The sequence below is a fragment of the Mustelus asterias genome, chromosome 30 (assembly GCF_964213995.1).
Source record: "Mustelus asterias chromosome 30, sMusAst1.hap1.1, whole genome shotgun sequence".
Taxonomy (NCBI): Eukaryota; Metazoa; Chordata; class Chondrichthyes; order Carcharhiniformes; family Triakidae; genus Mustelus; species Mustelus asterias.
Genome location: NC_135830.1, coordinates 12,729,606 through 12,757,496, shown reverse-complemented (window position 1 = coordinate 12,757,496; position 27,891 = coordinate 12,729,606). Strand labels below are relative to the sequence as shown.

The window sequence follows — 27,891 nt, the reverse complement described above, 5'->3', positions numbered from 1 at the left end:
GTATATACCTCGAATGTGTGTTCGTTTGTAAAAATGTTGGCGAAATTGCACCCGGACCTATACCTGACAGGATATCAATACATCGGTAATTCTCAGACTTCTTATTCCTATTGGTGCAAAGGGTTGAAACATCTGCTGCTGTTCAGAGAAGGTTCAATATTTCAGCTTCTACAGTCTTTAAACGTCACTTTCACCAATTCCATGATGATCATCCTAAACATTTTGGACCGTCCATAGGTTGTATAATCTGGATAACCTAATATAAAATATCTCAAGATCAGATGTATCATAAAGAGAGACCTGACCTTGTATAATAAATACATTAACACGGGCTGGTGAATATGGACTACTGCTGTTCACGATAGTCGCTCATCGCCACTTTCTCAAGGGCAATAAGGAAAGGGGCGACCGAGCCAGCGATACCCGCATCCCACGAATGATTAGAAATAGTGCAGCAATCACAGAGGCTGAATCTGGTCTTGTATAGACAGATGTGTCAATGCAATGATAACATAAACTGTCCGTCAGAGTAATGGGAACCAATATATGGGCCAGATAGAATAAGAGAGACAGGATCTGATATAACATGAGAATAAATAGTTATTTGTGTGATCATTCCAGAAAGAAAGTATTTTGTTCAATAATAATTGGGAGGAGTCAAATACAACAATACGAGAGATAGGTTCTTATTCAGATCTGACTGGCTAACGGTCACTAAAAATAATCATACAGAATTACAGCGTTAGAATTTGAATATTTGAACGACCGCTACAATGCATTGAGAAGAGAGAGTTCCGGGCCTGGGGTCAGACTGGATCCTGATCGAAGGAAGCAATGAATCTTGGGGCCTTTGCGCAGGTTTCTGTGTCAGGGTAAGTGACACAGGAATTTGTGTGGCAAACACACAGCGGAAACACCATGGCAAAGGCCGGAGTGATTAACTGATTAAAAGCTGTTATTCCCAAGGGCGGTGGGGGGTGGGGCGGGGAGGGGGAGGTGGGGCGGTGGGGGGGTGGGGCGGGTGGTGGGGGGGGTGGCGGGAGGGGGGGATAGGTGGGGGGAAGAATCATGGTGGACTCTAGATATTTCTGAAATCTGAGGTGACAATGCTGCATTTCTCAGAGGAACAGAAGAAAATCTGTTCCTTCTCAATCTTACCAACAGTTCCCCATTTACACAGACAGACAAAAGTCAGATCCGGCAGTTTGTAGAAACCCAGGTTTAAATCATCAGCATAGGACATGTGATGACTGAAAAGTTAAAACATCAAAACCTCATCAGAGGGAACAAAAGTGCAACAAATATGAAGGGTAATTGTGCTTTTCCTAAACAAATTCTATCCAGTGTTATTCTGTTCATGGTGATGGTTTGTAAATAGCAATGAATTTATGAATGTTTGCTGGTAATCATCGACACACACACACACACACACACACAGACATTCTGTTAAAAGACAGGTTAGTGCAAGAAGACAGCTGTATAAATATTGCATTTTATTCAATCTCTGTAAAGGACAGTGATAGATATAGAGAAAAAGCCAGGACAATGATATAGGTAAACCATAAAAATGGGCCTATTCACCATGATCCTTCAAATTTTACTCCATCAAGTATGTATCTAATTTATTTTCCAAAGTTACTGTGAAGTCTGACTCCATCACTCTTTCAAGCTATTTATTCCAGTTCATAACAAGTCACGGCATAAAAGTATGAATTATCCTTCTATCTTCCTGTTCAATAAAATAAACACGTGCCCATTGGTTACCAACCCTCCTCCCAGTTGAAAAGATTTTCTTTAGTTACTGCACTCCTACCATCATGACTTTGCACACTTTCATTAAATAGAGTCACAGGCCAATGGAGAAAGGTAGAGATGGGTCAATTAAAATGCGAATGGAAGACGGGATGCTGACAGTTAAAAGAAAAAAAAGCAAGTTAAAGAGGAAAGGAAATTGATAAAATAATGAAAGGCAGCAAGCTATTATTTCCCACCTTCACAGAACGGAGGGAACGCAGTGACTGATCCACTGACTATCCAGTTATGTCCTGGAATGGAAATTTTAAATGATTACAAGAGGCTCATTTGTAAATGTCACCGCAATGTGATCTGTGTGACTCTGCTCTGACTCTGTGGACAGATATAGGCCGCATTGACAGATGTTCTCGCCAGATTGTTGCTGCTGGATTTATTTTCTGCTCAGAAGTGAGATGTGAGGTTTCGAACCAGCAGCAGAAAAACAGGAAGTTGTGTTACCTGAGAATGAAACAGCTGGCGTCAGTTTGATGTTATCACCGTGAACAGTCTTTCTGCCTGTGAGGGTGAACTCTCTTCTGACAGCATCAAGAACAAATACGCAGACTGCTGCCGCTCTCAGCATTACATTTACCTCCATTCCCATTTTAAACAATTCAAGAAAGGACACAATTTGGGTTTTAAATGCATTAATTGAAGGGGAGATAGCCCGAGTTTTCTTACTGGGAGAAAAGAAGGTAAATTAAAGCGATATTTTTCCCAAAGAGTGTTTTAATTTGAAAGTTTCAAGTTGTTAGGTGTCGTTTGAAATGAAGCGAGGAGAGAGGCTCAGTGAGCGAGCTAATGTTCTTCTGGTACTGAATTTTCCTCTGATGAGAGTTTTGGGTTTCATACTTTCAGTCACAAGGTGCAAACTTAAACATTTGTTTTGTCAAGTTCGGTTCTTCGGTGCCTATGTAAGTGATTTCATGGAAACTGAGAGAAAGAAGGGAGACTATCTGATTTAGGTAGTTTGAGACCGAGAAAAAGAGGATAGAAATTCAGTGAGTCATTTGAAAGATGCATTGCCTTGGCAGCGGAATGGCCAGCTGTACATCACTTTCAACAGCGTCCAAGACAGTCATTGCATTTAGGTTTTGACTGAGGCATAGTATCTGTAAGTGAATACTCAATGAATTATCATGACATGCTTAAAGAGAATTGGAATTATTTGCAAAGTCCTTTTGTAAATAACTGAATTATTTGTGTTCAGATGTACCTACGTCCTCATATGCAGGTGCACAGACCTGGGTGGCAGTGCTGCCTCACAGCGATTGGGACCCGGGTTCAACTCCGACCTTGGGTGGACTGTCTGTGTTGAGTCTGCACGTTCTCCTCGTACCTGCGTGAGTTTCCCCCGGGTTCTCCGGTTTCATCCCACACTCCAAAGATGTGCAGTTTGGGTGGTTTAGCCATGAACGATGTTGCGATGAAGTGTCTACCTCGTCACATCCTTTCCGATTATTTTGTTTCAATGTGATCTCCTCTCATTTTTCTAAACTGGGGAGAATGTAGACCCAAGTTACTCAGTCCATATCAGTTAACATCACCTGTTTAGTCTTCATAGTATTGTTTACTGACAGTTGGCGGAAAATTACACCAGACGAAATAGACGCCTCAGGTTGAGGAATAAAATATATTTTCGAAAACGGACTGTCTGTGGAAAATAAAAGAAGAACGGTTGTGGAGATTGTAACACCTTATCTTGCTGACAGAGGTTAACTTAATAATATATGTATTTAAAATTGCATTACGCGACTAATTTAATAACAGACAGGCTTGAGAATTATATCAGAAAACAACATAATAGCTTGAAGAAATAAAAGACGAACAACCAAAATAATATCCTAGGTTAACAGAGGATCTAAAAATATCCCCTATACCATACGGTAGATTCCACAGAGTCCATCTGGATTGCAGTCAAGGAGGATGATAACAGTAGCATCTGGACAACCGCTTGTACATTCATCGTCCTGTTCTTCCTGAGCATGTCGTACAGCGCTGCAGTCACTCTGATGAAGGTGAGATGATTCAATCCACTCATATTTGAATCAGATAGGAGAATATTGAAAATGTCCAGAAGTCTCAATTAATAAGAGCTTTTAGGTAAATATCTCAAACACATAAAACGGTTGTTTAGTTATTTTATTTCTATTTTGCAGGTGGAGTGATTGATTGAATTTCGGAAATCGTGTGGTATTTTCCCATCAGTTTATTCACAAAATGGTCCTATGGAATGAAAGTACGTTATCATCGTGATCCTCAAAGTTAAACTGCCTCCAGTGAACAGATCCGAATCCAAAATCAGGATAGCAATATAAGCTGGATTTTTGTTATTCTTTTCTGTTTTAATTGAATGAGATAACCATGTCGATAATATGATTGCATCTTTGAGTTTCACCATTGTTTGAATTGATTTGTAAACTAGTGATGATGTGAAGATGCCGGCGTTGGACGGGGGTGTGCACAGTAAGAAGTCTCACAACACCAGGTTAAAGTGCAACGGGTTTATTTGATATCACAAGCTTTCGAAGCGCTGCTCCTTCATCAACTGAGTCACCTGATGAAGGAGCAGCTCTCCAAAAGCTCATGATACCAAATGAACCTTTTGGACTTTAACCTGGTGTTATGAGACTTCGTACTGTAAATTAGTGGTTATTTGTTATTTAGCATTTCTCACTGCACCTTATGTAGAGGCCCCGTTTTTTTCTCTCCAGTTTTAGACAATTGCCAGTTTAGACGATCAATATGCTGTTCTCATTGTGACGCTCAGTTTGTGTATTCACCTGGGGTCAACTTTAAGCTATATCTTTCTGTAAAGTGTTCTCTGTGAAATTGTAAATAACTCTTGAATTACAAAGTACGTAATTTAGACATTGTTAAATGCCTAGCTCCACGGCATATCCTAATAGCGCTATTTTCAAAACCGAACGGCCCCTCACTCATGCCGCTGCTTTTAGAACATAGAACATAGAACAGTACAGCACAGAACAGGCCCTTCGGCCCACGATGTTGTGCCGAGCTTTATCTGAAACCAAGATCAAGCTATCCCACTCCCTATCATCCTGGTGTGCTCCATGTGCCTATCCAATAACCGCTTAAATGTTCCTAAAGTGTCTGACTCCACTATCACTGCAGGCAGTCCATTCCACACCCAAACCACTCTCTGCGTAAAGAAACTACCTCTGATATCCTTCCTATATCTCCCACCATGAACCCTATAGTTATGCCCCCTTGTAATAGCTCCATCCACCCGAGGAAATAGTCTTTGAACGTTCACTCTATCTATCCCCTTCATTATTTTATAAACCTCTATTAAGTCTTCCCTCAGCCTCCTCCGCTCCAGAGAGAACAGCCCTAGCTCCTTCAACCTTTCCTCATAAGACCTACCATCCAAACCAGGCAGCATCCTAGTAAATCTGCTCTGCACTCTTTCCAGCGCTTCCATATCCTTCTTATAGTGAGGTGACCAGAACTGCACACAATATTCCAAATGTGGTCTCACCAAGGTCCTGTACAGTTGCAGCATAACCCCACGGCTCTTAAACTCCAACCCCCTGTTAATAAAAGCTAATACACTATAGGCCTTCTTCACAGCTCTATCCACTCGTCTTTTTAATCAATCCTATTTGGATTTTGATCGAACCCACGACACTTCATTGAAGGAGTCGCTGTGTCATCCAGTGTTCCAACTACACCTGCCTTTTGTTATAAAGTGGTGGAAACTGATTGACGGCACAGTCAGCAAGAACACATTGCTGACTTAATTCAATGAATAGCCTGTCACATTCACTTATGGGTTTCCATTACAGAGCAGGGGTGTGCTGGCCTGACTCAATGCAATATATTGAAGCATGTGGTTAATTGTGCATTGTCCCATCAAATATTCCCAAGGCAGACATGGCGCAACATTCAAAACGAACGCTGACACACCAGGAATCACAAGCCATGGGAAAGATTCTCAGAGCCCGGACAGAAGTGATGCGAATAATTTCATAGAAATCATAGAAACCCGACAGTGCAGAAGGAGGCCATTCGGCCCATCGAGTCTGCACCGACCACAATCCCACCCAGGCCCGACCCCCATATCCCTACATATTTGCCCGCTAATCCCTCTAACCTACGCACCTCAGGACACTAAGGGCAATTTTAGCATGGCCAATCAACCTAACCCGCACATCTTTGGACTGTGGGAGGTAAACGGAGCACCCGGAGGAAACCCACGCAGACACGAGGAGAATGTGCAAACTCCACACAGACAGTGACCCAAGCCGGGAATCGAACCAAGGTCCCGGGAGCTGTGAAGCAGCAGTGCTAACCACTGTGCTACCGTGCCGCCCGATTTCATATCCAATTCTCCAATAAAGATACACACTTACGTTCTCCACTATTCTCTTGGGACACAACAAGGCTGAGGAGGGACCTGATTTGATTTATTATTGTCACATGTATTAACATACAGTGAAAAGTATTGTTTCTTGCACGCTATACAGACAAAACATACTGTTCATAAAGAAGGAAACGAGAGAGTGCAGAATGTGGTGTTACAGTCATAGCTAGGGTGTAGAGAAAGATCAACTTAATGCAAGGTAATTCCATTCAAAAGTCTGACAGCCGCACGGAAGAAGCTGTTCTTGAGTCGGTTGGTACGTGACCTCAGACTGTTGTATATTTTCCCGAATGAAGATTGAGGTGTATGAGGTTACGAGGAGCGTGGCCAGGTGGATAGGAAGCAGCTGTTACCCTGGGTCAATAAAGAGGGGGCATAATTTTAAGGTGAGGTGCCGAAAGTTTACTGGGGTTTTGAGGAAAATGTTTTCACTCAGAGGTTGGTGGGAGACCGAAATGCACTGCCTTGGTGTGTAGTAGATGCGGCATTCATCACACCCTATGAAAATGGATGAACACTGGAAATACCATAACATTCAAAGCTCTGGGCCAAATGCTGGAAAGTGGGATTAGTGTACATCGGTGGCACAGTGGTTAGTATTGCTGTCTCACAACATCAGATTCGATTCCCGGCTTCAGTCACCGTCCGTGTGGAGTTTGCACGTTCTCTCCGTGTCTGCGTGGATTTCCTCCGGGTGCTCCGGTTTCCTCCCACAGTTTCAAAGACGTGCTGGTTAGGGTGCATTGACCTGAACAAGCGCCGAAATGTGGCGACTAAGGGAATCTCACAGTAACTTCATTGCAATGTTAATGTTAATGTAAGCCTTACTTGTGACTAATAAATAAACTTTATTCTGCTACAATGTCAATGTAATTGAAGGCAAATGTTGTTGGTGTGGTTTCCCTGGTGACATGGGTGAGTGGTCTAATGCACTCGATGGCGATTCTAGTCTTGATGGGCGCATGTTTTTGACTCCCACTCCTGCCAAAGTTTCTGTTGTTCAGAATTTAAGTCTTTTCAATAAAGACAGGAGTGGATAAGTAGCAGCATAATTTTAACTGGATTGTACGATGTTTTAATTTGACGTGGAGAACAAGGAGAGACAACACGAATTTGAATTGATGTGGAAAAGGGAGCGTGTGTAGGACAAGTTAAATTGATCTTCCAATGAACTGACATGGACAAGATGGGCGGAATATCGAGCTGCTTTGCTGCAGCCAATAGGATATTATATGAACACCACGTGCATGGCCATGAGCATGTAGTTGAGGACTGGTGGTTTTGGAGATCAATTAGAAATCCATCGGGGAGTGATGGAGTACTCCCCACACATGTTCCAATCCTGCCGATGTTATTGAGGATCGGCCAAGGCTCGAAAGTTCAGATGTCCTATATCTTCTCGTTAGCTTATGTACCATTGCAGTTAAAAACAACAGCCAAGGCACTTACTAACTGTTCAATCAGCGGGGAAGAGTCACCTACTGTGCTGTAAATCATAATTTGAAGAACAGTTGAGCGATTGAAGAACAACTAAGCGAAGTTAATGGCTTTCTTGTGTACTAGATGCATGTCTCTCCTGAGGCCTCGCTGACTTCCGGTGTACATGATTTTGTGCGCTCATCCAACTGTGTCAATGCAGCTCAGTTCTCCATTTTTACCAATCTAAATATTTTTTCACATTAGGTAAACAGCATCATATAAAAGTGCTTTTCAGATAAAACAATAATTTTACATCATTAAAGAGGAATTGATTTCTGTTTCATTTTGAGAGGAGATTCTTCAGTGTCTCCGTGAAAATGGAAAGTTTCAATGCTCCTTACTTTGTAGCAACATCTGAACAATGTTGGTCAACAATGAGCAACATTTAAATGTTGAGACTGAATCATCGTGGTGAATGCTTGACTCAATTCGTTTGTAAAGTCCTTGGACCTGCACCTTAACTGCTGTAATTTGCAGGGCAATAGGCCGTGTGCAGGAAATTAGGATTAGAAAGGGTGTCTTTGGATCAGCATGGAAAAAAATCGGCCGAATGGCCCCTTCTGTGCCATCATTCCTATGATTCTATCTTTCCATGGATACAGCGAGAGCATGAATGTGTAAATAGTCCAAACAGAAATTCCTGTGACATTGGGATTCCATAAAATGCGTTCAGAGGATGTGGGGATCGCTGGCCGATTCACAACTGCCCTCCATTTCGGAGAATATTTCAGAATGAACTGCATTGTTGTGGGTCTGGAGTCACATGTTGGCTAGACCAGGTAAGGACATTACCTTCCCTAAAGGACGTCAATGAACCAGGTGGGTTTTTACGGCGTTTCATAGTCGTCACTAGACATTTAATTCCATATTTTTGAATTCAATTGTCACCACCTGCCATCGTAGGATTCGAACACGTGTCTGCAGCCAATTACACTGAGTTTCTGGATAACTAATCCAGTGACAATACCTCCAGGCCACCACCTCTACATTTTGATTGCGGCCATACCTCAACAACTACAGGAAAATAAAAGCTCAATCGAACATGTTACAGGAACCGAAAGCCTATTATTACCGTGATAGCTTCGAATGTCTGAAGTTATTTTCTTCGATGGGTTGGTAGAAGGGAGGGAAGTAGCAGAGGCAACTAATCAGATTGTCTCAGTCTTAGTGACAAGAAAGCTCCATGAGCTCCTCAATCTTGTTGTTGGAGGTGAGGATGGAGAAGACAAGGGAGATATTGAAAGAGCGAGTACACGATGTTGAAGATTACTTTGAAATTTTATCAAAAATGTCAGCACCCATGATTGGGCGGTGGTTGATTAACATCGTCAGAAACATACCTCCGAAAGCTGTCTGGAGCCAATTAAATACTTTCCTGGTGCAATGTACGAAATGCAGCGGCAAATATTTGTTTTAACAATAGGCAAATGGAACAGATAAGTGTATCAATGTTGTGAAATAAAGAAGCTGGAAGCTGGAGAGGCCACTTTCTGTTCTTTTTGCTAATTGCGACGGGGTAACCTTGTGTATTCCATCTGGGACGGCAGACACAGTGTTTTTTTGTAAGTATTTTAAGGACAGGAAGGTAGCCAGGGAAAGAATGGGAGCAGTTGGGCCAAAGTGGCAATCTGTGTGTGAAACTGAAGCTGTAGGTAAGATATTAAATGGATATTTTGCATGTGTTCAACGTGGAGAAGCGGGATATAGGTATATAAAACAAGGAAAAGTCTGTGATGAAATTGAACAGATTGATATTGAGAGGAAGGAGGTCTTAGCCGTTGTAACGGGTTTAAAAGTGGATAAATCTCCAGGCGCAATCCTCGGCAGCTGTGTGAGGCAAGGTAGGAGATTGCAGGGACCTGGTACTAATTGTAATAACCTCCCTGGCTAAAGCCGAGGTGCCAGAGGGTAGGAGGACAATTAATGCGGCACCATTATTCAATAAAGTATGCAGGGGGAAAAACAGGTCATTTCAGGCCTGTGAGTCTAACGTCAGGGGAAGAGAAACTATTGGACACATTTCTGAGGGACAGAATTAATCACCACTTGGTGAGACAGGATTAACCGAGTGAAATCATCATGGCTTTGTCAGGGGAGATCGTGCCGAACAAATATGATTGAAATTTTCGAAGAGGTGACTAGGTTTGTAGATGAGAGAAGTGCAGTTAATGTGGACTAAATGGACGTCAGGCTTTTGACAAGATCGCACATGGGAGCGTGATCAAGAAGGTAAGAACGCATGATATTCTGAGCAATTTGGCAAATTGGATCCAAAATTGGCTGAGTGGCAGGAGGTAGAGGATGATGGTCGAATGTTGTTCTTGTGACTGGAAGCCTGTGTCCAGTGGTGTACGGCAGGGATCGATGCTGGGCCCCTTGCTGTTTGTCGTCTACATGAGTGATCTTGAGGTGAATGTGAGGGTGCGGGGTGTGGGGGCGGGGGGGGGGGGGCGGGGGGGTGGTGGAGGGGAGGGGTTGGAGGGGGGATATGATCAGTAAGATTGCAGATGAAACAAAAATAGTGTTGTGGTGAACGGGAAGGAGGAAAGCCATAGATTACCGGATGATACGGATGGGCTGGTCAGATGGGCAGAAAAGAGGCAAATGGAATTGAACTCTCAAAAGCATAACGTCATACATTCCGGGAGGGCTTACAAGTCATGGGAATGCACAATGAACGGCAGGACGTTTGGATGTACAGAGGACCATAGAGTCCTTGTGGTCCATATCCAAAGATCCGTGAAGGCAGCAGGACAGATGAAGTGGTTAAGAGATCACATGGTGTACTTGCCTTTATTAGCAGAGGCATAGGTGAAAAGAGCACAGAATTTATGCTGGAGCTGTATAAAACTCTCATTATGCCACGGGGCATTTCGGTTCGCTACACATACAGATGTGATTGTATTAGAAAGGATGTTAAGGGGATTCAACAGAATGCTGCCTGGGCTGAAGTTTGCAGCGATGAAAAGAGGCTGGATAGGCTGGGGTTATTTTCCTTAAAGTGGAGAAGACTGAGAGGACCCTCGCTGATTTGTACCAAACTATGAGGGATATAGATAAGCGAGATGAGAATAATTATTCCCCTTAGTAAAGGTGTCAATAACCAGCGGCATAGATCTAAGGAAAGGAGCATGATATTGAAAGGGGACCTGCGGAAACAGTTTTTAACCAGAAGGTGGCGGGAATCGGGAACTCACTGCCTGAAAGTATGGCAGGGGAAAGAACCCTCACATTTAAGAAGCATTTAGCACTTGAACCGTCATAGCATGCAAGGAAGCGAACCAACTGTTGCAAAATGGGATTTGATTAGATAGGTGTTTTATGGCCGAAGGGCCTCTTTCAATGCTGGAAATCTCCATCACTACATTATCTCCTCCAGGAAGTTAGCAACTGTGATAACTCATCATTCATTCAGAGCAACAACGGGGGCTGTGGGCACTGTATTATGAGCCTTACATCTCTCAAGTCCTGTATCTGAAGCCCAGTAGTGTCTGTTTCCAGAGAGACGGAGTACACATTGATCTAATTTGATGAAACCCAAGCACGTGCTGATGTGTGTTTTAGCCAGTGAGCGTGGTGAAGGGGCAGAGCAGAACCTTCTTCAGGTCCTCTCGGAACTTGGTCTGGGCGACTGCGTAGATGAAGACGTTGTTGCAGGAACTGACTAGCTGGAGCATGTTTGCTGCTTCCTGAAAAATGTACCGTGGGTCTTTGAAATCCAGGCTGGTGCGGTAGCCCTCACCTGTAATCCGCACATAGAGGAAGTGTGCGATAAAGGTGAACCAGAGGAGGAGGAAGCTGAGGGCGATGGCGAAGAGCAGGATGATGGACCTCTTGCGGTTGGCCATCTCTGGGTCCCTGTGACTCTCAGTGCCCCGGAGTCTCCTGCGGGCTCTGCTGGCCGCTAAGATGTGTTTTACGGTTAGAGCGTTAAGAAGCAGGATGAGGAAGAACGGGAGAAACGGAGTTAAGATGCAGTCCAGCCAGTCATAGGCCTGCCAGGCGGGCAGCGTGTAATAGCTGGACTTAAAAGCACAGAACCAGGGCACCCCGTGCAGGGTGTACAAGGGCTGGTAAGTGAAGTAGAAAGGGACATTCCTGACACAGCTCAGGGCACAGACTATTCCTATGACCAGCAATGATGTTTTATCGGTGCAGTATCTGGTCTTCAGGCTCTGGCAGCAGATGGCCACAAAACGGTCGATGGTGAAAGCCACTGTCAACCAGACGGACATATCCCGGGCAAAATAGACCAGCAGATTGCTGAGTGTGCATGCGGGGGTGGTAGACAGGACGCTGTTCTGAAAGTAGATGCGGCCAATCCGGTTGAGGATTATGGTGGTGATGATGACAAGGAAATCAGTCAATGCTATCGCGATCAGGTAGTAGGTGATGCAGCGTGACAGTCCGCAACGTCCTCGGGATAAGATTACGATCGTCACCAAGTTGGCTGTGAGATAGAAAGAGACAGAGAGAGGTGTTACCGAGAGGGCTCTAAACACCATCTGCTGCGCCATCCAATCAGTTACTGAAAACATCCTCATCCTTCACTTTGCCAACTCCAGATTCCAGTGATTGCAAAGTCTTTGGCAATGGTACGACATTCAAAACTGGATTAAAGTTATTTTAAATCAGGAGACATTGCAATCAGTCCAAATTGTAACTCTGCCCCCTGGTCACTGAGTTGATCCCCTCAGATAACTGTCAAATTTCAGATTCTCTGAAAATTTGCTGTCGTTGTTCTTATCCGTACCAATCCCATCCATCCATCAGCCCTATCGGCTGCCATTCAGGCTGCGTCTCTGTTTTTATTATCTCGTCCTTCGAATTATAAATCCCTCCATAATCTTGCCTTTCCAGATTTTGGTAACATACTACAACTATCTGAGATCACACCATATCTCAGAATATGGACTTCCATGCCCCTGATTTGATCTTTTCAGTGTGCCTTTACCTGCTGAGACCCTAACCTCTGGAACTCCTTCTTTCAAAGACTAAACTTTCCCTTTGTGCTTCAGGACGATCCTTAGAAAATAAATTCGTTGAACAATTCTAAGTCATTTTGTCGGTCAATATAAAGTTGATTTGTTAAAGTCTTCTGAAGTATCCCCATTCTACTTATCCGAGTGTTTCAAGAAACAAACGCTACATCGCCTTCTCAAATGAAAGCTAGATATGGACAAGACATATTCGCCTTGCCATATCTACATGCATACAGCTAGTGATTAAAAATATAATTATCCGAAATTTACCAGACTTACGAACACAAGGCAACATGCATAATGCATAACCCCCACACCTTTTTCAAAAGTTTCAATAATGAGTTCTTAAAACCTCAGTAACGATGTGGGCAGCCCAGTGCCGCCTCACTACAAATCAACGATTACTAACTGCTGGAGGTCACAGCATAGGTTCATGTAAGCAGTGAATGAATGTTCTATGTCAATGCATCTAATTGAATTATTAGATTGCGATAGCTCATTTTTTGAGACTGTGCATACCAGTGGATGAAATATAGGTCACTTTATAGACTTTATCGTGCAAAACACTGAAAACACTAGATAGCATTTTACTACATTCGAATAAAACCGAATTTTCAACAATAAAAGGTTAATGTTTATGCAACGCCATACATTTCAAGTCATGAGAATTATTTGGGATCTTTCACCTACCAGGAACACCAATGGCAGCGAGAATGGGATAAAAAATGGCGAAGAAGAGACCTTTCGCTGGTCCATGCATCCTCTCCCAGGAAGTGAAATGAAGCTTAAACCTGAGCTCTGCGGTGGTTTCATAGCGTCTCACATTTATTCTGAGTGAGCGTCTCCAGAGGAATAATTAAGTTAGAGCCTGCACCTTAGTTACAGGCCGGTGAACAAACAGATTCGCTCACTGTTGGTTACCTCCACATTGCACCATTGGCAAGGGGGATGATTCCATAATATACTGAGCCAAACTCTGCTTGCTCATTTCATGGTTACATCCACCTCCCGCAAACCATGCCTTTGTGTCTACATCAAGAACAGCAGGTGAGGGGAGATATTGATCTGGGCTCTAATCTCAAATTCAAAGACCGTCTCTTCCGATTTCTGCCAGGTGCCCAATTACTTCTTGCTCACAGATATCAGATTAGTTCGGCACGTATTTCCTTCTGAGAGTTTTGGAAACAGAAAATAGAAGCATGAGTAAGCCATTCAACATTTTGAGTCTACTCCGCCCTTCATATTTGATCATGAGTGGTCATCAAAATACTTTCCTACGGCCTAATTCTTTTTACTAGATGGACATCTGAAATATCTGAAGTCACTGTGACCGTTTTGCTCTCACACTCACCGAACACAGGATGGATTTCACAGAAATGACAAATGATAACTGAGGTTAATATGCTATAACAAGTGATACAATGAACCCCTTTTCCCATCTACAAACAGCAAGCGAAACAATTTTCACGCACGGAATTCATCGTGGACTTTTAGTTTTATTGTTTTGGGTGAAATAATTGCCATCCTGCATTGTATTTATTTAATTTTCCCACAGAAAACTCGGTCATCTAAAGTTTTGTTATAGAGAAGATTTGTAAATCATATTTGGAGGAGTAAGCTTGATGAAAGTTAATTAAGCTAACTCATTTTAACGGTACGTGGTCACAGCTTGCAGCAACTTTATGAATTGAATCTGTTTTTGATTATAACTTGAACATCAATTCCAGCATGCTTGACTCTGATTGTCACAATTGCTGTTGAAGCTAATATTGCCGCTATTGTTGCTGAAATCATTGTTGTCGGCGCCTCTCTGGCCACAACTCGCACAACAAATTCCAACAACAACAATCTATCTGATATTTTCAGTGATGCTGCTTGAGAGCGAATGACAGGCCCAGGACAGATGGAAGGAATAAGTTGAGAAGGAAATATTTAATTAATGGCATGACACCAGGAAGTTCAGTGGAACAAAGGGACCTTGGCGTGGTTCTGCACAGATCTCTGACGACGAAAGGACATGTTAGTAGGGTGCTGAAAGAGGCAAATGGGACAATTGCCTTTATCAATCGAGGCATAGATTAAAAAAGGAGGGAGGTCATGTGGAAGTTGTGTCGAGTTGGTTAGGGCCCAAGCTAGAGTATTGTGTGCAGTTCTGGGTGCCACATTATCGGAAGGATATGATTGCACTGGACGGGATGCAGAGGAGTTTCACCAGGATGCTGCCTGGGATGGAACATTTACGTTATGAAGAGTTTCCGTCGGCTTGTGTTGTTTTCATTGGAGCATGGAAGACTGAGGGGCGACCTGATCGAGGTGTACAAGGTTATAAGGGCCATGGACAGAGTGGATAGGGAGCAGCCGTTCCTCTTATTTGAAGGGTCAGTCACGAAGGGACACAGGTTCAAGGTGAGGGGGCGAAGGTTGAGGAGGGATGTGAGAATTTCTTTTTTAACTGGAGGGAGTTGACTGTCTGGAATGCGTTGCCTGGGAGGGTGGTGGAGGCGAGTTGTCTCACATCCTTTAAAAATTACCTGGATGAACATTTCGCACATCATAACATTCAAGCCTATGGACCAATTGCTGGTAAGTGGAACGTCAAGTGTTTCTAGCGTGTCAGTACAGACTCGATGGACAGAAGGGCCTCTCCTGCACTGTATGGTTCTATGATTCTATGAAATCTGCAATGATTTTCTAAAATAGTGGTCTGGGATATTTTACATAAATGAAGTGTGTGTCCCTAAGATTAATGTCTGATGCGAAATATGACAACCATTGCTGGCACGCCCTCGGTGCTGCCACTCGGCAACAGCCTGGATTACAGGCTGGAGTCTCAGGAGTGAGCCTTGACCCTAAAACTTTGTAACTCAGAAGCAGGACTAACAGATTCTGAACAGGACAGTCACTTACAGAGCAACGAAGGTTCCTGTGATCTTGAGAGAACGCCTGTTCGTCAGCCCTGAGATTTTTGTTCAGAGACAGATAAGTTTTCAACCACTGCGATCTTCAACCCATCGAAATAGAAGGCAGTGTTCTGGATTTCTGTTCGAATGATCTTTAAGGGAAATCTCTTTTCTGTCTTCGTCTGACCAGCCTCGAATCTTCCCCTGGTAAAAACTGCGATTGTTCTTCGATTGTTATCCTGAAGCAAACTAAAACTCAGAAAGTAGTTTGTGTGCTGTCTGTGCCAATACAGATCAGGATTAAAAAGATTTGTTTTGTAAGGACAGCCTGTAATCACACTGTCTCCTCCAGTCACGTAGAGTTCTGTCTTGGATTGTGATACCGAATCTGCGCGAATCCTCCCTGAAATAAAAATGAACAGTGGGTTGTGATGGAAGTACGACATGAGTACATACGGCCATACGTACCGAGTACAAACCACAATATAATGAGACGACGGGACGACATGGGATCCATTCTGACTCTCCCAACAAAACCTCTGGAATAGCAGTTCGATTTACTGCTGTCATCTGTTGCAGTAAAGTGAGAAACGGGTTGACATCGAGATTACAGCAGGAGAAGAGCTCGTGCCTAGTGCAATTCCGCTGCTGTCATAATGTTGCGATTGAGGTAACTGGGTTTTCACAGGAGATTGTGTTTTCGGATGTATTTTCCATTTCCTCCTGCGCCACCTGGCCGCATCACGCAGAGCATCATTCAGTGAACGGAGGAGGAGAGACAGAGTCTGTTAGAGCACTAGGATGGGCTGGGTTCTCCCTCCCTCCCTGTCTCAGCACTCTTGGAACTGTGATGTGGTGGCCATTACAGAGACTTGGTTATCTCAGGGTCAGGACTGGGTACTTCAAGTGCCGGGTTTCAGATGTTTCAGGAGGGACAGAGAAGGAGGCAAAAGAGGTGGGGGAGTGGCACTGTTGATCAGGGATAGTGTCACAGCTGTAGAAAAGATGGATGCCACGGAAGGAATGTCTACGGAATCTCTGTGGGTGGAGGTTAGGAACAGGAAGGGGTCGGTAACTTTACTGGGTGTTTTCTATAGGCCGCCCAATAGTAGCAGAGATGTGCACGAGCAGATTGGGAAGCAGATTCTGGAGAGATGTGATAATAACAGAGTGGTCGTGATGGGAGATTTTAATTTCCCAAATATCGATTGGAATATCCCTAGGGTAAGGGGTTTAGATGGAGAGGAGTTTGTTCAGTGTGCACAGGAGAGCTTCCTGACGCAATATGTGGATAAGCCTACAAGAGGAGAGGCTGTGCTTGATTTGATATTAGGGAATGAACCTGGGCAGTTGTCAGATCTATCAGTGGGAGAGCATATTGGTGATAGTGATCAAAACTCTATCTCCTTTACGCTACCATTGGAGAGCGATAGGATCAACGGAGCTAGGAAAGTGTTTATCTGGAGTAAGGACAACTATGATGCTATTAGGCGGGAAATTAGAGGCATAAATTGGAAGGAGGTTTTCTCAGGGAAATGTACGTAAGAAATGTGGCAAATGTTCAAGGAAAATTTGTCTGGAGCTCTGCACAGCAATGTTCCGGTGCAACAGGGGAGTTATGGTAGGTTACAGGAACCGTGGTGCACGAAAGCTGTAACGGATTTAGTCAGGAAGAAAAGAAAAGCCGACAAAACGTTGAGGGAGCTGGGTAATGTTAGAAATCTAGAAGAGTATACGACTAATAAGAAGGAACTAAAGAGGGAAATTAGAAGAGCCAGGAGGGGACATGAGAAGGCCTTGACAGACAGGATAAAGGAAAACCCCAAGGCATTCTACAAGTATGTGAACAGCAAGAGGATAAGATGTGAAGGAGTAGGACCTATCTAATGTGACGGTGGGAAAGTCTGCATTGAACCGGTAGAAATAGCAGAGGTACTCAATGAATACTTTGTTTCAGTATTCATAGTGGAAAAGGATCTTGGTAGTTGCAGTGCAGACTTGCAGTGGACTGAGAAGATTGAGCATGTGGGCATTAGGAAAGAAGATGTGTTGGAGCTGTTGAAAAGCATCACGTTAGATAAATCGCCGGGACCAGATGGGATGTATCCCAGGTTACTGTGGGAGGCGAGGGAAGAGATTGCTGATCCTCTGGCGATAATCTTTGCGTTGTCAATGGAGACGGGAGAGGTTCCAGAGGATTGGAGGATGGCGGATGTAGTTCCGTTATTCAAGACAGGGAGAAGAATAGCCCAGGAAATTATAGACCAGTGAGTCTAACCTCAGTGGCAGGTAAGTTGATGGAGAAGATCCTGAGAGGCAGGATGTATGAACATTTGGAAAAGGAATAGTATGATCAGAAGTAGCCAGTACGGCTTTGTCCGAGGCAGATCATGCCTTACGAGCCTGATTGAGTTTTTTGAAGGTGTGACTAGACACGTAGACGAGGGGAGAGCGTAGATGTGGTTTATATGGATTTCAGTAAGGTGTTTGATAAGGTGTCCCATGCAAGGCTTATGGAGAAAGTGAAGGGGCATGGGATACAAGGGGACGGTGCTTTGTGGATTCAGAACTGGCTTGCCCACAGAAGGCAAAGAGTGGTTGTAGATGGGTCTTTTTCAGAGTGGAGGTCGGTCACCAGTGGGAGCCTTGCTCTTTGTGATTTTTATAAATGACCGGGATGAGGAAGTGGAAGGATGAGTTGGCAAGTTTGCTGATGACACAAAGGTTGGAGGTGTTGTGGATAGTGTAGAGGGATGTCAGCAGTTACAATGAGTCATTGATAAGATGCATGACTGGACGGAGAAGTGGCAGATGGACTTCAACACAGATAAGTGTGTGGTGGTTCATTTTGGCAGGTCGACTAGGATGGAAGAATAGGATATTAAGGGTAAGACGCTTGGCAGTGTGGAAGAACAGAGGGATCTTGGGGTCCGGGTTCATAGGACGCTCAAAGCGGCGTAGCAGGTCAAGGCTGTGGTTAAGAAGGTATGGAATACTGGCATTCATCAATAGAGGAATTGAGTTTAGAAATCGGGAGATAATGCAGCAGCTGTATAGGACCCTGGTCAGACCTCACCTGGAGTACTGTGCCCAGTTCTGGTCGCCTCATTACAGAAAGGATGTGGAAGCCATAGAACGGGAGCAGAGGAGAATTACGAGGATGTTGCCAGGATGAAGTGGTATGCCTTATCAGGATAGGTTGAGAGAGCTAGGTCTATTCTCCTTGGAGAGGTGAAGGATGAGAGGTGACCTGTTAGATGTGTATAAGATGTTGAGACGTATTGATAGAGTGGATTCTCAGAGGCTTTTACCCAGGGCTGAAATGGTTGTCACGAGAGGCCACAGGTTTAGGCTGCTGGGGAGTAGGTATAGAGGAGATGTTAGGGGTAACTTTTTCACTCAGAGGGTGGTGGGTGCGTAGAATCGGCTGCCGGTAGTGGTGGTGGAAGCGGATTGGATAGAGTATTTTAAGAGACTTTTGCATCGGTTCATGGAGGTTGGTAAGATAGAGGGTTATAGATGCGCCTAGAAGGGAAGGAAATTGTTCGGCGCAACTTGTTGACCGAAGGACCTGTTTGTGCTGTAGGTTTTCTATGTTCTATAGTGACACAATCTGCAAGGTAAGCACTAATTAGTGACACAATCCACAAGAGTCACTCCAAATAGTTACACAATACCCAAGGATCATTGTAAATAGCGCCACACTCCCCAAGGATCACTGTAAATAGTGACACAGTCCCCAAGGATCACTATAACTGGTGACAGAATCCCCAAGGATCAATCTAAATAGTGTCACAATCCCAAAAGATCACTCCGAATACTGACACAATCCCCAAGGATCACTCTAAATAGTGACACAGTCCCCAAGGATCACTATAACTGGTGACAGAATCCCCAAGGATCAATCTAAATAGTGACACAATCCTCAAGGATCACTCTAGATAGTGACACAATCCCCAAGGATCACTCTAAATAGTAATACAATCCTCAAGGATCACTCTAAATAGTGACACAATCCCCAAGGATCACTCTAAATAGTGACACAATCACCAAAGATCACTCTAAATACTGACAAAATCCCCAAGGATCACTCTAAATAGTGACACAATCCACAAGGATCACTCTAAATAGAGACACAATCCCCAAGGATCACTCTAAATAAAGACACAATGCCCAAGGATCATTGCACATAGTTACACGAACCCCAAAGAACACTCTAAATAGTGACACATACCCCAACGATCACGCTGAAAAGCGACACAATCCTCAAGGATTACTTTTAATAGTGACACAATCCACAAGGATCACTCTGTAGCGTGATACAATCCCCATAGATTATTGTTATTAATGACTCAATTCCCATGGATCATTGTAAATACTGACACAACCCCAAGGGGCATTCTAAATAATGACACAATCCCCAAGGATCACTCTAAATAGTGACACAATCCCCAAGGATCACTCTAATCAGTGACACAATCCCCAAGGATCATTCTAAATAATGACACAATCCCCAAGTATCACTCTAAATAGTGAAACAATCCCCAAGTGTCACTCTGAATAACATCGCAATCACCAAGGAACACTCTCAATAATGACACAATGCCCACAGATCACTGTAAAAAGACACAATCCCAATGATCACTCTAAATAATGATTAATCCCCAAGCATCACGCGACCTGGTACTGGCAAGGTATCTAGAGGGGATGGGTGTGCAGGCAGTGCTATGTTCCTCTTGCACTATGTTTGAGGTGAGGGACGACGTCAGTGTCCCTGATGATTACACCTGTGGGAAGTGCACTCATCTGCAGCTCCTCCAAAACCGTGTTAGGGAACTGGAGCTGGAGTTGGATGAACTTAGGATCATTAGGGACGCAGAGATGGCCATAGACAGAAGCTTTAGGGATACAGTTACTCCGAGGAATGAAAATAGATGGGTGACGGTGAGAGGGGCTGGGAGGAAGCAGTCAGTGCAGGGATCCCCGGTGGTCGTTCCCCTTAGCAACAAGTATTCCGCTTTGGATATGGTTGAGGGGGACGACGGACCAGTGGTGAGCCGCAGTGAGAGGATCTCCAGCACTGTGTCCGTCTCTGTGGCTCGGAAGGGTAAGGGGGAGAGCGGAAGGGCAATAGTTATTGGGGACTCGTTAGTTAGAGGGATTGATAGGAGGTTCTGTGGCAGGAAAAGAGACTCGAGGATGGTATGTTGCCTGCCGGATGCCAGGGTCCGTGACGTCTCGGACCGTGTCGTCCGGATTCTAAAGGGGGAGTGGAAACAGTCACAATTCGTGGAACACATTGGTGGCAACGACATAGGTTAGAGAAGGGTCGGGGATTTAAAGCAGGAATTTCTGGAGCTGGGCTGGAAGCTGAGAGCCAAGACAGAACATGTGGTCATCTCTGGTATGTTACCGGTGCCACGTGATAGCGAGTTGAGGAACAGGGAGAGAGTGCAGTTAAACATGTGGTTGCAGGGATGGTGTAGGAGGGAGGGTTTCAGACATATGGATAATTGGAACACATTCCGGAGAAGGTGGGACCTGTAGAAACAGGATGGGGTGCACCTGAACCAGAGGGGCACCAATATCCTGGGAGGGAAATTTGCTACGACTCTTCAGGGGAGTTTAAACTAATTTGTCAGGGGAGTGGGAAAAGGAGTTGTAGTCCAGAAGTCAGTGTTGAGGGCGGTGGGGTACTGGGGAAGTTATCAAGGTCAAGGGTGGGTACTGGTAGACAGGAAGGTGGGTTGAAATGTGCCTACTTCAATGCAAGGAGCATCCGGAACTAAGTTGATGAACTTGGGGCGTGGATTGGTACTTGGGACTACGATGATGTGGCCATTACGGAGACGTGGGTAGAACAAGGACAGGAATGGTTGTTGGACGTTCCGGGATATAGATGTTTCAGTAAGAGTAGGGAAGCTGGTAAAAGAGGTGGAGGAGTGGCAATGTTAATCAAGGATAGTCGAACGGCTGCGGAAAGGCACTTCGAGGGGGATCTGCACACGGAGGTAATATGGGCTGAAATTAGAAATAGGAAAGAGGCGGTCACGTTGTTAGGAGTTTAGTATAGGTCCCCAAATAGTAATAGAGATGTGGAGGAAGAAATTGCTAAGCAGATTATGGATATGTGTGGGGGTCACAGGGTAGTTGTCATGGGGGACTTTAACTTTCCAAATATTGATTGGAATCTTTATAGGTCAAATAGTTCGGATGGGGCAGTTTTTGTGCAGTGTGTGCAGGAGGGTTTCCTGACACAATGTGTGGATAGGCCGACAAGAGGTGAGGCCACATTGGATTTGGTACTGGGAAATGAACCGGGCCAACTGTTAGATTTGGTTGTGTGAGAGCACTTTGGAGATAGTAACCACAATTCGGTGTCTTTTGTTATTGAAATGGAGAGGGATAGGGTCATACGGCAGGGCAAGGTTTACAATTGGGGGAGAGGTAATTATGATGCGATTAGGCAAGAATTAGGGGGCATAAGATGGGAACAGAAACTGTCAGGGAAAGGCACTAATGAAAAGTGGAACTTTTTCAAGGAACAAATACTGGGTGTCCTTGATAGGTATGTCCCTGTCAGGCAGGGAGGAAATGGCCGAGTGAGGGAACCATGGTTCACAAAAGAGGTGGAATGTCTTGTGAAAAGGAAGAGGGAAGCTTATGTAGGGATGAGGAAACAAGGTTCAAATGGCTCGATTGAGGGTTACAAGATAGCAAGGAATGAGTTGAAAAAGGGGCTTAGGAGAACGAGGAGGGGACATGAGAAGTCCTTGGCGGGTCGGATCAAGGAAAACCCCAAGGCTTTTTACTCTTATGTGCGGAATAACAGAATGACCAGGGTGAGGTTAGGGCCGGTCAAGGACAGTCGTGGGAACTTGTGTATGGAGTCAGTAGAGATAGGCGCGGTGATGAATGAATACTTTTCTTCAGTGTTCACCAAGGAGAGGGGCCATGTTTTTGAGGAAGAGAAGGTGTTACAGGCTAATAGGCTGGAGGAAATAGTTGTTCGGAGGGAGGATGTCCTGGCAGTTTGGAATAAACTGAAGGTCGATAAGTCCCCTGGGCCTGATGAAAGGTATCCTAGGATTCTTTGGGAGGCAAGGGATGAGATTGCAGAGCCTTTGGCTTTGATCTTTGGGTCCTCACTGTCCACGGGGATGGTGCCAGAGGACTGGAGAGTGGTGAATGTTGTTCCTCTGTTTAAGAAAGGGAATAGAAATGACCCTGGTAATTATAGACCGGTTAGTCTTATTTCGGTGGTTGGTAAATTGATGGAAAAGTTCCTTAGGGATGGGATTTACGACCATTTAGAAAGATGTGGATTAATCCGGGATAGTCAACACGGATTCGTGAAGGGCACGTCGTGCCTCACAAACTTGATTGAATTTTTTGATGAGGTAACTAAGTGTGTTGATGAAGGTAGGGCAGTTGATGTCATATCCATGGATTTTAGTAAGGCATTTGATAAGGTCCCCCGTGGCCAGCTTATGATGAAAGTAAGGAGGTGTGGGGTAGAGGGAAAGTTGGCAGATTGGATAGGTAACTGGCTATCTGAACGAGGACAGAGGGTGGTGGTGGATGGAAAATTTTCGGATTGCAGGCAGGTTGCTAGCGGAGTGCCAGAGGGATCAGTGCTTGGTCCTCTGCTCTTTGTGATTTTTATTAATGACTTAGAGGAGGGGGCTGAAGGGTGGATCAGTAAATTTGCTGATGACACCAAGATTGGTGGAGTAGTGAATGAGGTGGAGGGCTGTTGTAAGCTGCAAAGAGACATAGATAGGATGCAAAGCTGGGCTGAAAAATGGCAAATGGAGTTTAACCCTGATAAATGTGAGGTGATTCTTTTTGATAGGACTAATTTAAATGTGGATTACAGGGTCAAAGGTAGGGTTCTGAAGACTGTGTAGGAACAGAGAGATATTGGGGTCCATATCCACAGATCTCTGAAGGTTGCCACTCAAGTGGATAGAGCTGTGAAGCAGGCCTATAGTGTGTTAGCTTTTATTAACAGGGGGTTGGAGTTTAAGAGCCGTGGGGTTATGCTGCAACTGCACAGGACCTTGGTGAGACCACATTTGGAATATTATGTGCAGTTCTCGTCACCTCGCTATAAGAAGGATGTGGAAGGGCTGGAAAGAGTGCAGAGGAGAGTAACCAGGATGCTGCCTCGTTTGGAGGGTCGGTCTCATGAGGAAAGGTTGAGGGAGCTAGGGCTGTTCTCTCTGGAGCGGAGGAGGCTGAGGGGAGACTTATTAGAGGTTTATAAATGATGAAGGGGATAGATAGAGTGAACGTTCAAAGACTATTTCCTCGGATGGATGGAGCTATTACAAGGGGGCATAACTATAGGGTTCATGGTGGGAAATATAGGAAGGATATCAGAGGTAGGTTCTTTACGCAGAGAGTCAATGAGGTATGGAATGGACTGCCTGCAGTGATAGTGGAGTCAGACACTTTAGGAACATTTAAGCGGTTATTGGATAGGCACATGGAGCACACCAGGATGATAGGGAGTGGGATAGCTTGATCTTGGTTACAGATAAAGCTCGGCACAACATCGTGGGCCGAAGGGCCTGTTCTATGCTCTACTGTTCTATGTTCTAAATAACCACGCTAACACCAAGGATCATTCTACAACGTGACACAATCCCCAAGGATCACTCGAAATAACAAAGAACAAATAACACAACAGCACAGGAAATACTCCCTTTGGCCCTCCAAGCCTATGCCGCTCCTTTGTGCAACTAGACCAATCGTTTGTATCCCTCCATTTCCAGGCTGCTCATGTGACTATCCAGGTAAGTCTCAAACGATGTCAGCGTGCCTGCCTCCACCACCCTACTTGGCAGCGCGTTCCAGTCCCCAAAACCCTCTGTGTAAAAAACATCCCTTTAATATCTGAGTTATACTTCGCCCCTCTCACCTTGAGCCCGTGACCCCTCGTGATCGTCACTTCTGATCTGGCGAAAAGCTTCCCACCGTTCCCCCGATCTATCCCCTTCATAATCTTGTACACCTCTATTAGATCTCCCCTCATTCTCCGTCTTTCCAGGGAGAACAACCCCAGATTACCCAATCTCTCCTCATAGCTAAGACCCTTCATACCAGGCAACATCCTGGTAAACCTTCTCTGCGCTCTCTCTGACGCCTCCACGTCCTTCTGGCCGTGCAGTGACCAGAACTGGACGCAGTACTCCAAATGTGGCCTAACCAGCGTTCTATACAGCTGCATCATCAGACTCCAGCTTTGATACTCTATACCCCATCCTATAAAGGCAAGCATACCATATGCCTTCTTCACCACCTTCTCCACCTGTGCTGCCACCTTCAAGGATTTGTGGACTTGCACACCGAGGTCCCTCTGTGTTTCTATACTCTTGATGACTCTGCCATTTATTGTATAACTCCTCCCTACATTATTTCTTCCAAAAGGCATCATTTCACAGTCATCCGGATTAAATTCCATCTGCCACCTCTCCGCACAATTTTCCAGCCTACCTATATCCTGCTGTAAGAGTGACACGATTCCCAAGGATCACTCTAAATATTGACATTAGTCCCCAAGGATTAGATTAAATAATGACACATTCCCCAAGAATCAAGTTAAATAGTGACACAATCCCCATGGATCAAAGTTAATAATGACGCAATCTGCAAGGATCACTGTAAACACTGACACAATACGTGAGTTTGATTGTAAATAGTGTCACAATCCACAAGAATCACCCTAAAAAATGACAGAGTCGCTCAGGATCACTCGAAATAGTAACACAAGCCCCAAGGTTCACTATAAATAGTGGCACAGTCCTCAATAATCATTGTAAGCACAGCACACTCCTCAATCATCACTGTAAATTGGACTCATTTCCCAATGATCAATGAAAATACTGACACACTCCTCAGTGATCACTGCAAACACAGACACACTTCCCAATAATCACTGTGAATACTGATACAATTACCAATGTTCACTGTAAATACCGACACACTCCCCAATGGTCACTGTAAATACAGACACACTCACCAATGAACACTGTAAATGCTGACACATTCCTCAATGATCATTGTAAATACTGACACACTTCCAAATGGTCACTGTAAAAACTGACACACTCCCCAGTGATAGAACATAGAACATAGAACATAGAACATTACAGCACAGAACAGGCCCTTCGGCCCACGATGTTGTGCCGACCTTCATCTGAAACCAAGATCAAGCTATCCCACTCCCTACCATCCTGGTGTGCTCCATGTGCGTTTCCAATAACCGCTTAAATGTTCCTAAAGTGTCTGACTCCACTATCACTGCAGGCAGTCCATTCCACACCCCAACCACTCTCTGCGTGAAGAACCTACCTCTGATATCCTTCCTATATCTCCCACCATGAACCCTATAGTTATGCCCCCTTGTAATAGCTCCATCCACCCGAGGAAATAGTCTTTGAACGTTCACTCGATCTATCCCCTTCATCATTTTATAAACCTCTATTAAGTCTCCCCTCAATCTCCTCCGCTCCAGAGAGAACAGCCCTAGCTCCCTCAACCTTTCCTCATAAGACCGACACTCCAAACCAGGCAGCATCCTGGTAAATCTTCTCTGCACTCTTTCCAGCGCTTCCACATCCTTCTTATAGTGAGGTGACCAGAACTGCACGCAATATTCCAAATGCGGTCTCACCAAGGTCCTGTATAGTTGCAGCATAACCCCACGGCTCTTAAACTCCAACCCCCTGTTAATAAAAGCTAACACACTATATGCCTTCTTCACAGCTCTATCCACTTGAGTGGCAACCTTTAGAGATCTGTGGATATGGACCCTAAGATCTCTCTGTACCTCCACAGTCTTCAGAACCCTACCTTTGACCCTGTAATCCACATTTAAATTAGTCCTACCAAAATGAATCACCTCACATTTATCAGGGTTAAACTCCATTTGCCATTTTTCAGCCCAGCTTTGCATCCTATCTATGTCTCTTTGCAGCCTACAACAGCCCTCCACCTCATCCACTACTCCACCAATCTTGGTGTCATCAGCAAATTTACTGATCCACCCTTCAGCCCCCTCCTCTAAGTCATTAATAAAAATCACAAAGAGCAGAGGACCAAGCACCGATCCCTGCGGCACTCCGCTAGCAACCTGCCTCCAGTCCGAAAATTTTCCATCCACCACCACCCTCTGTCTTCGATCAGATAGCCAGTTACCTATCCAATCGGCCAACTTTCCCTCTATCCCACACCTCCTTACTTTCATCATAAGCCGACCATGGGGGACCTTATCAAACGCCTTACTAAAATCCATGTATATGACATCAACCGCCCTACCTTCATCAACACACCTAGTTACCTCCTCAAAAAATTCTATCAAATTTGTGAGGCACGATTTGCCCTTCACAAATCCGTGCTGACTATCCCGGATTAATCCGCATCTTTCTAAATGGTCGTAAATCCCATCCCTAAGGACCTTTTCCATCAATTTACCAACCACCGAAGTCAGACTAACCGGTCTATAATTACCAGGGTCATTTCTATTCCCTTTCTTAAACTGTCACTGTCAATACAGACACATTGCCCAATGATCACTGTAAATACTGCCACACTCCCCAATGATCACTGTAAATACTGAGACACTCCCGAAGAATCACAGGAAATACTAAGACACGCCCGACGGATCACTGGAAATACTGCCACACTCCGCAATGACAACTGGAAATACTGACACTCTCCCCAATGATCATTGAAAATATTGACAGACTCCCCAATAATCACTGGAAATACTGACACACTCCCCAATGATCACTGTAAACACAGACACACTCCCCAGTGATCATTGAAAATACTGACACACTCCCCAATGGTCACTGTAAATACTGAAGCGCTGCCCAATAATCACTGTAAGTACTGACACACTCCCCAATGATCACTGTAAATAATGACAAACTCCCTAATGATCACTGTCAATACCGACACACTGCCCAATGTTCAATGTAAATACTGACACACTCCCCAGTGATCACTGCATATATAGACACAGTCCCCAGTGATCACTGTCAATACTGACAAACTCCGCAATGGTCACTGTAAATACTGACATACTCCCCAATGATCACTCTAAGTACTGAAATCCCTCCCAATGATCATTGGAAATACTGAGGCAATCCGCAATGATCACTGTAAAGTATCACGCAGTCCTCACTCATCACTTGGAAATACTGACTATCTCCGCAAGGATTACTGGAAAAATTGACAACACTCCCCAATGATCACTGTAAATACTGACACACTCCCCAATGATCACTGTAAATACTCACACACTCCCCAATGATCACTGTAAATACTGACACACTCC

At 44.5% G+C, this 27,891-nt stretch overlaps 1 protein-coding gene across 1 annotated transcript in view; it reads right to left on the bottom strand.

The window, feature by feature from the left end:
* Nucleotides 1-11,220: 11,220 nt before the first annotated feature.
* LOC144480896 (putative G-protein coupled receptor 139) overlaps nucleotides 11,221-27,891 on the bottom strand; it is a 110,917-nt gene continuing 94,246 nt past the window's right edge. The window contains exons 2-4 of the mRNA XM_078200525.1: nucleotides 16,011-16,112; nucleotides 13,333-13,440; nucleotides 11,221-12,110 (exon numbers count right to left, since the gene is read on the bottom strand). Coding sequence (XP_078056651.1) covers nucleotides 11,221-12,110; nucleotides 13,333-13,440; nucleotides 16,011-16,112 — 1,100 coding nt within the window. The remainder of the gene's footprint in view (nucleotides 12,111-13,332; nucleotides 13,441-16,010; nucleotides 16,113-27,891) is intronic.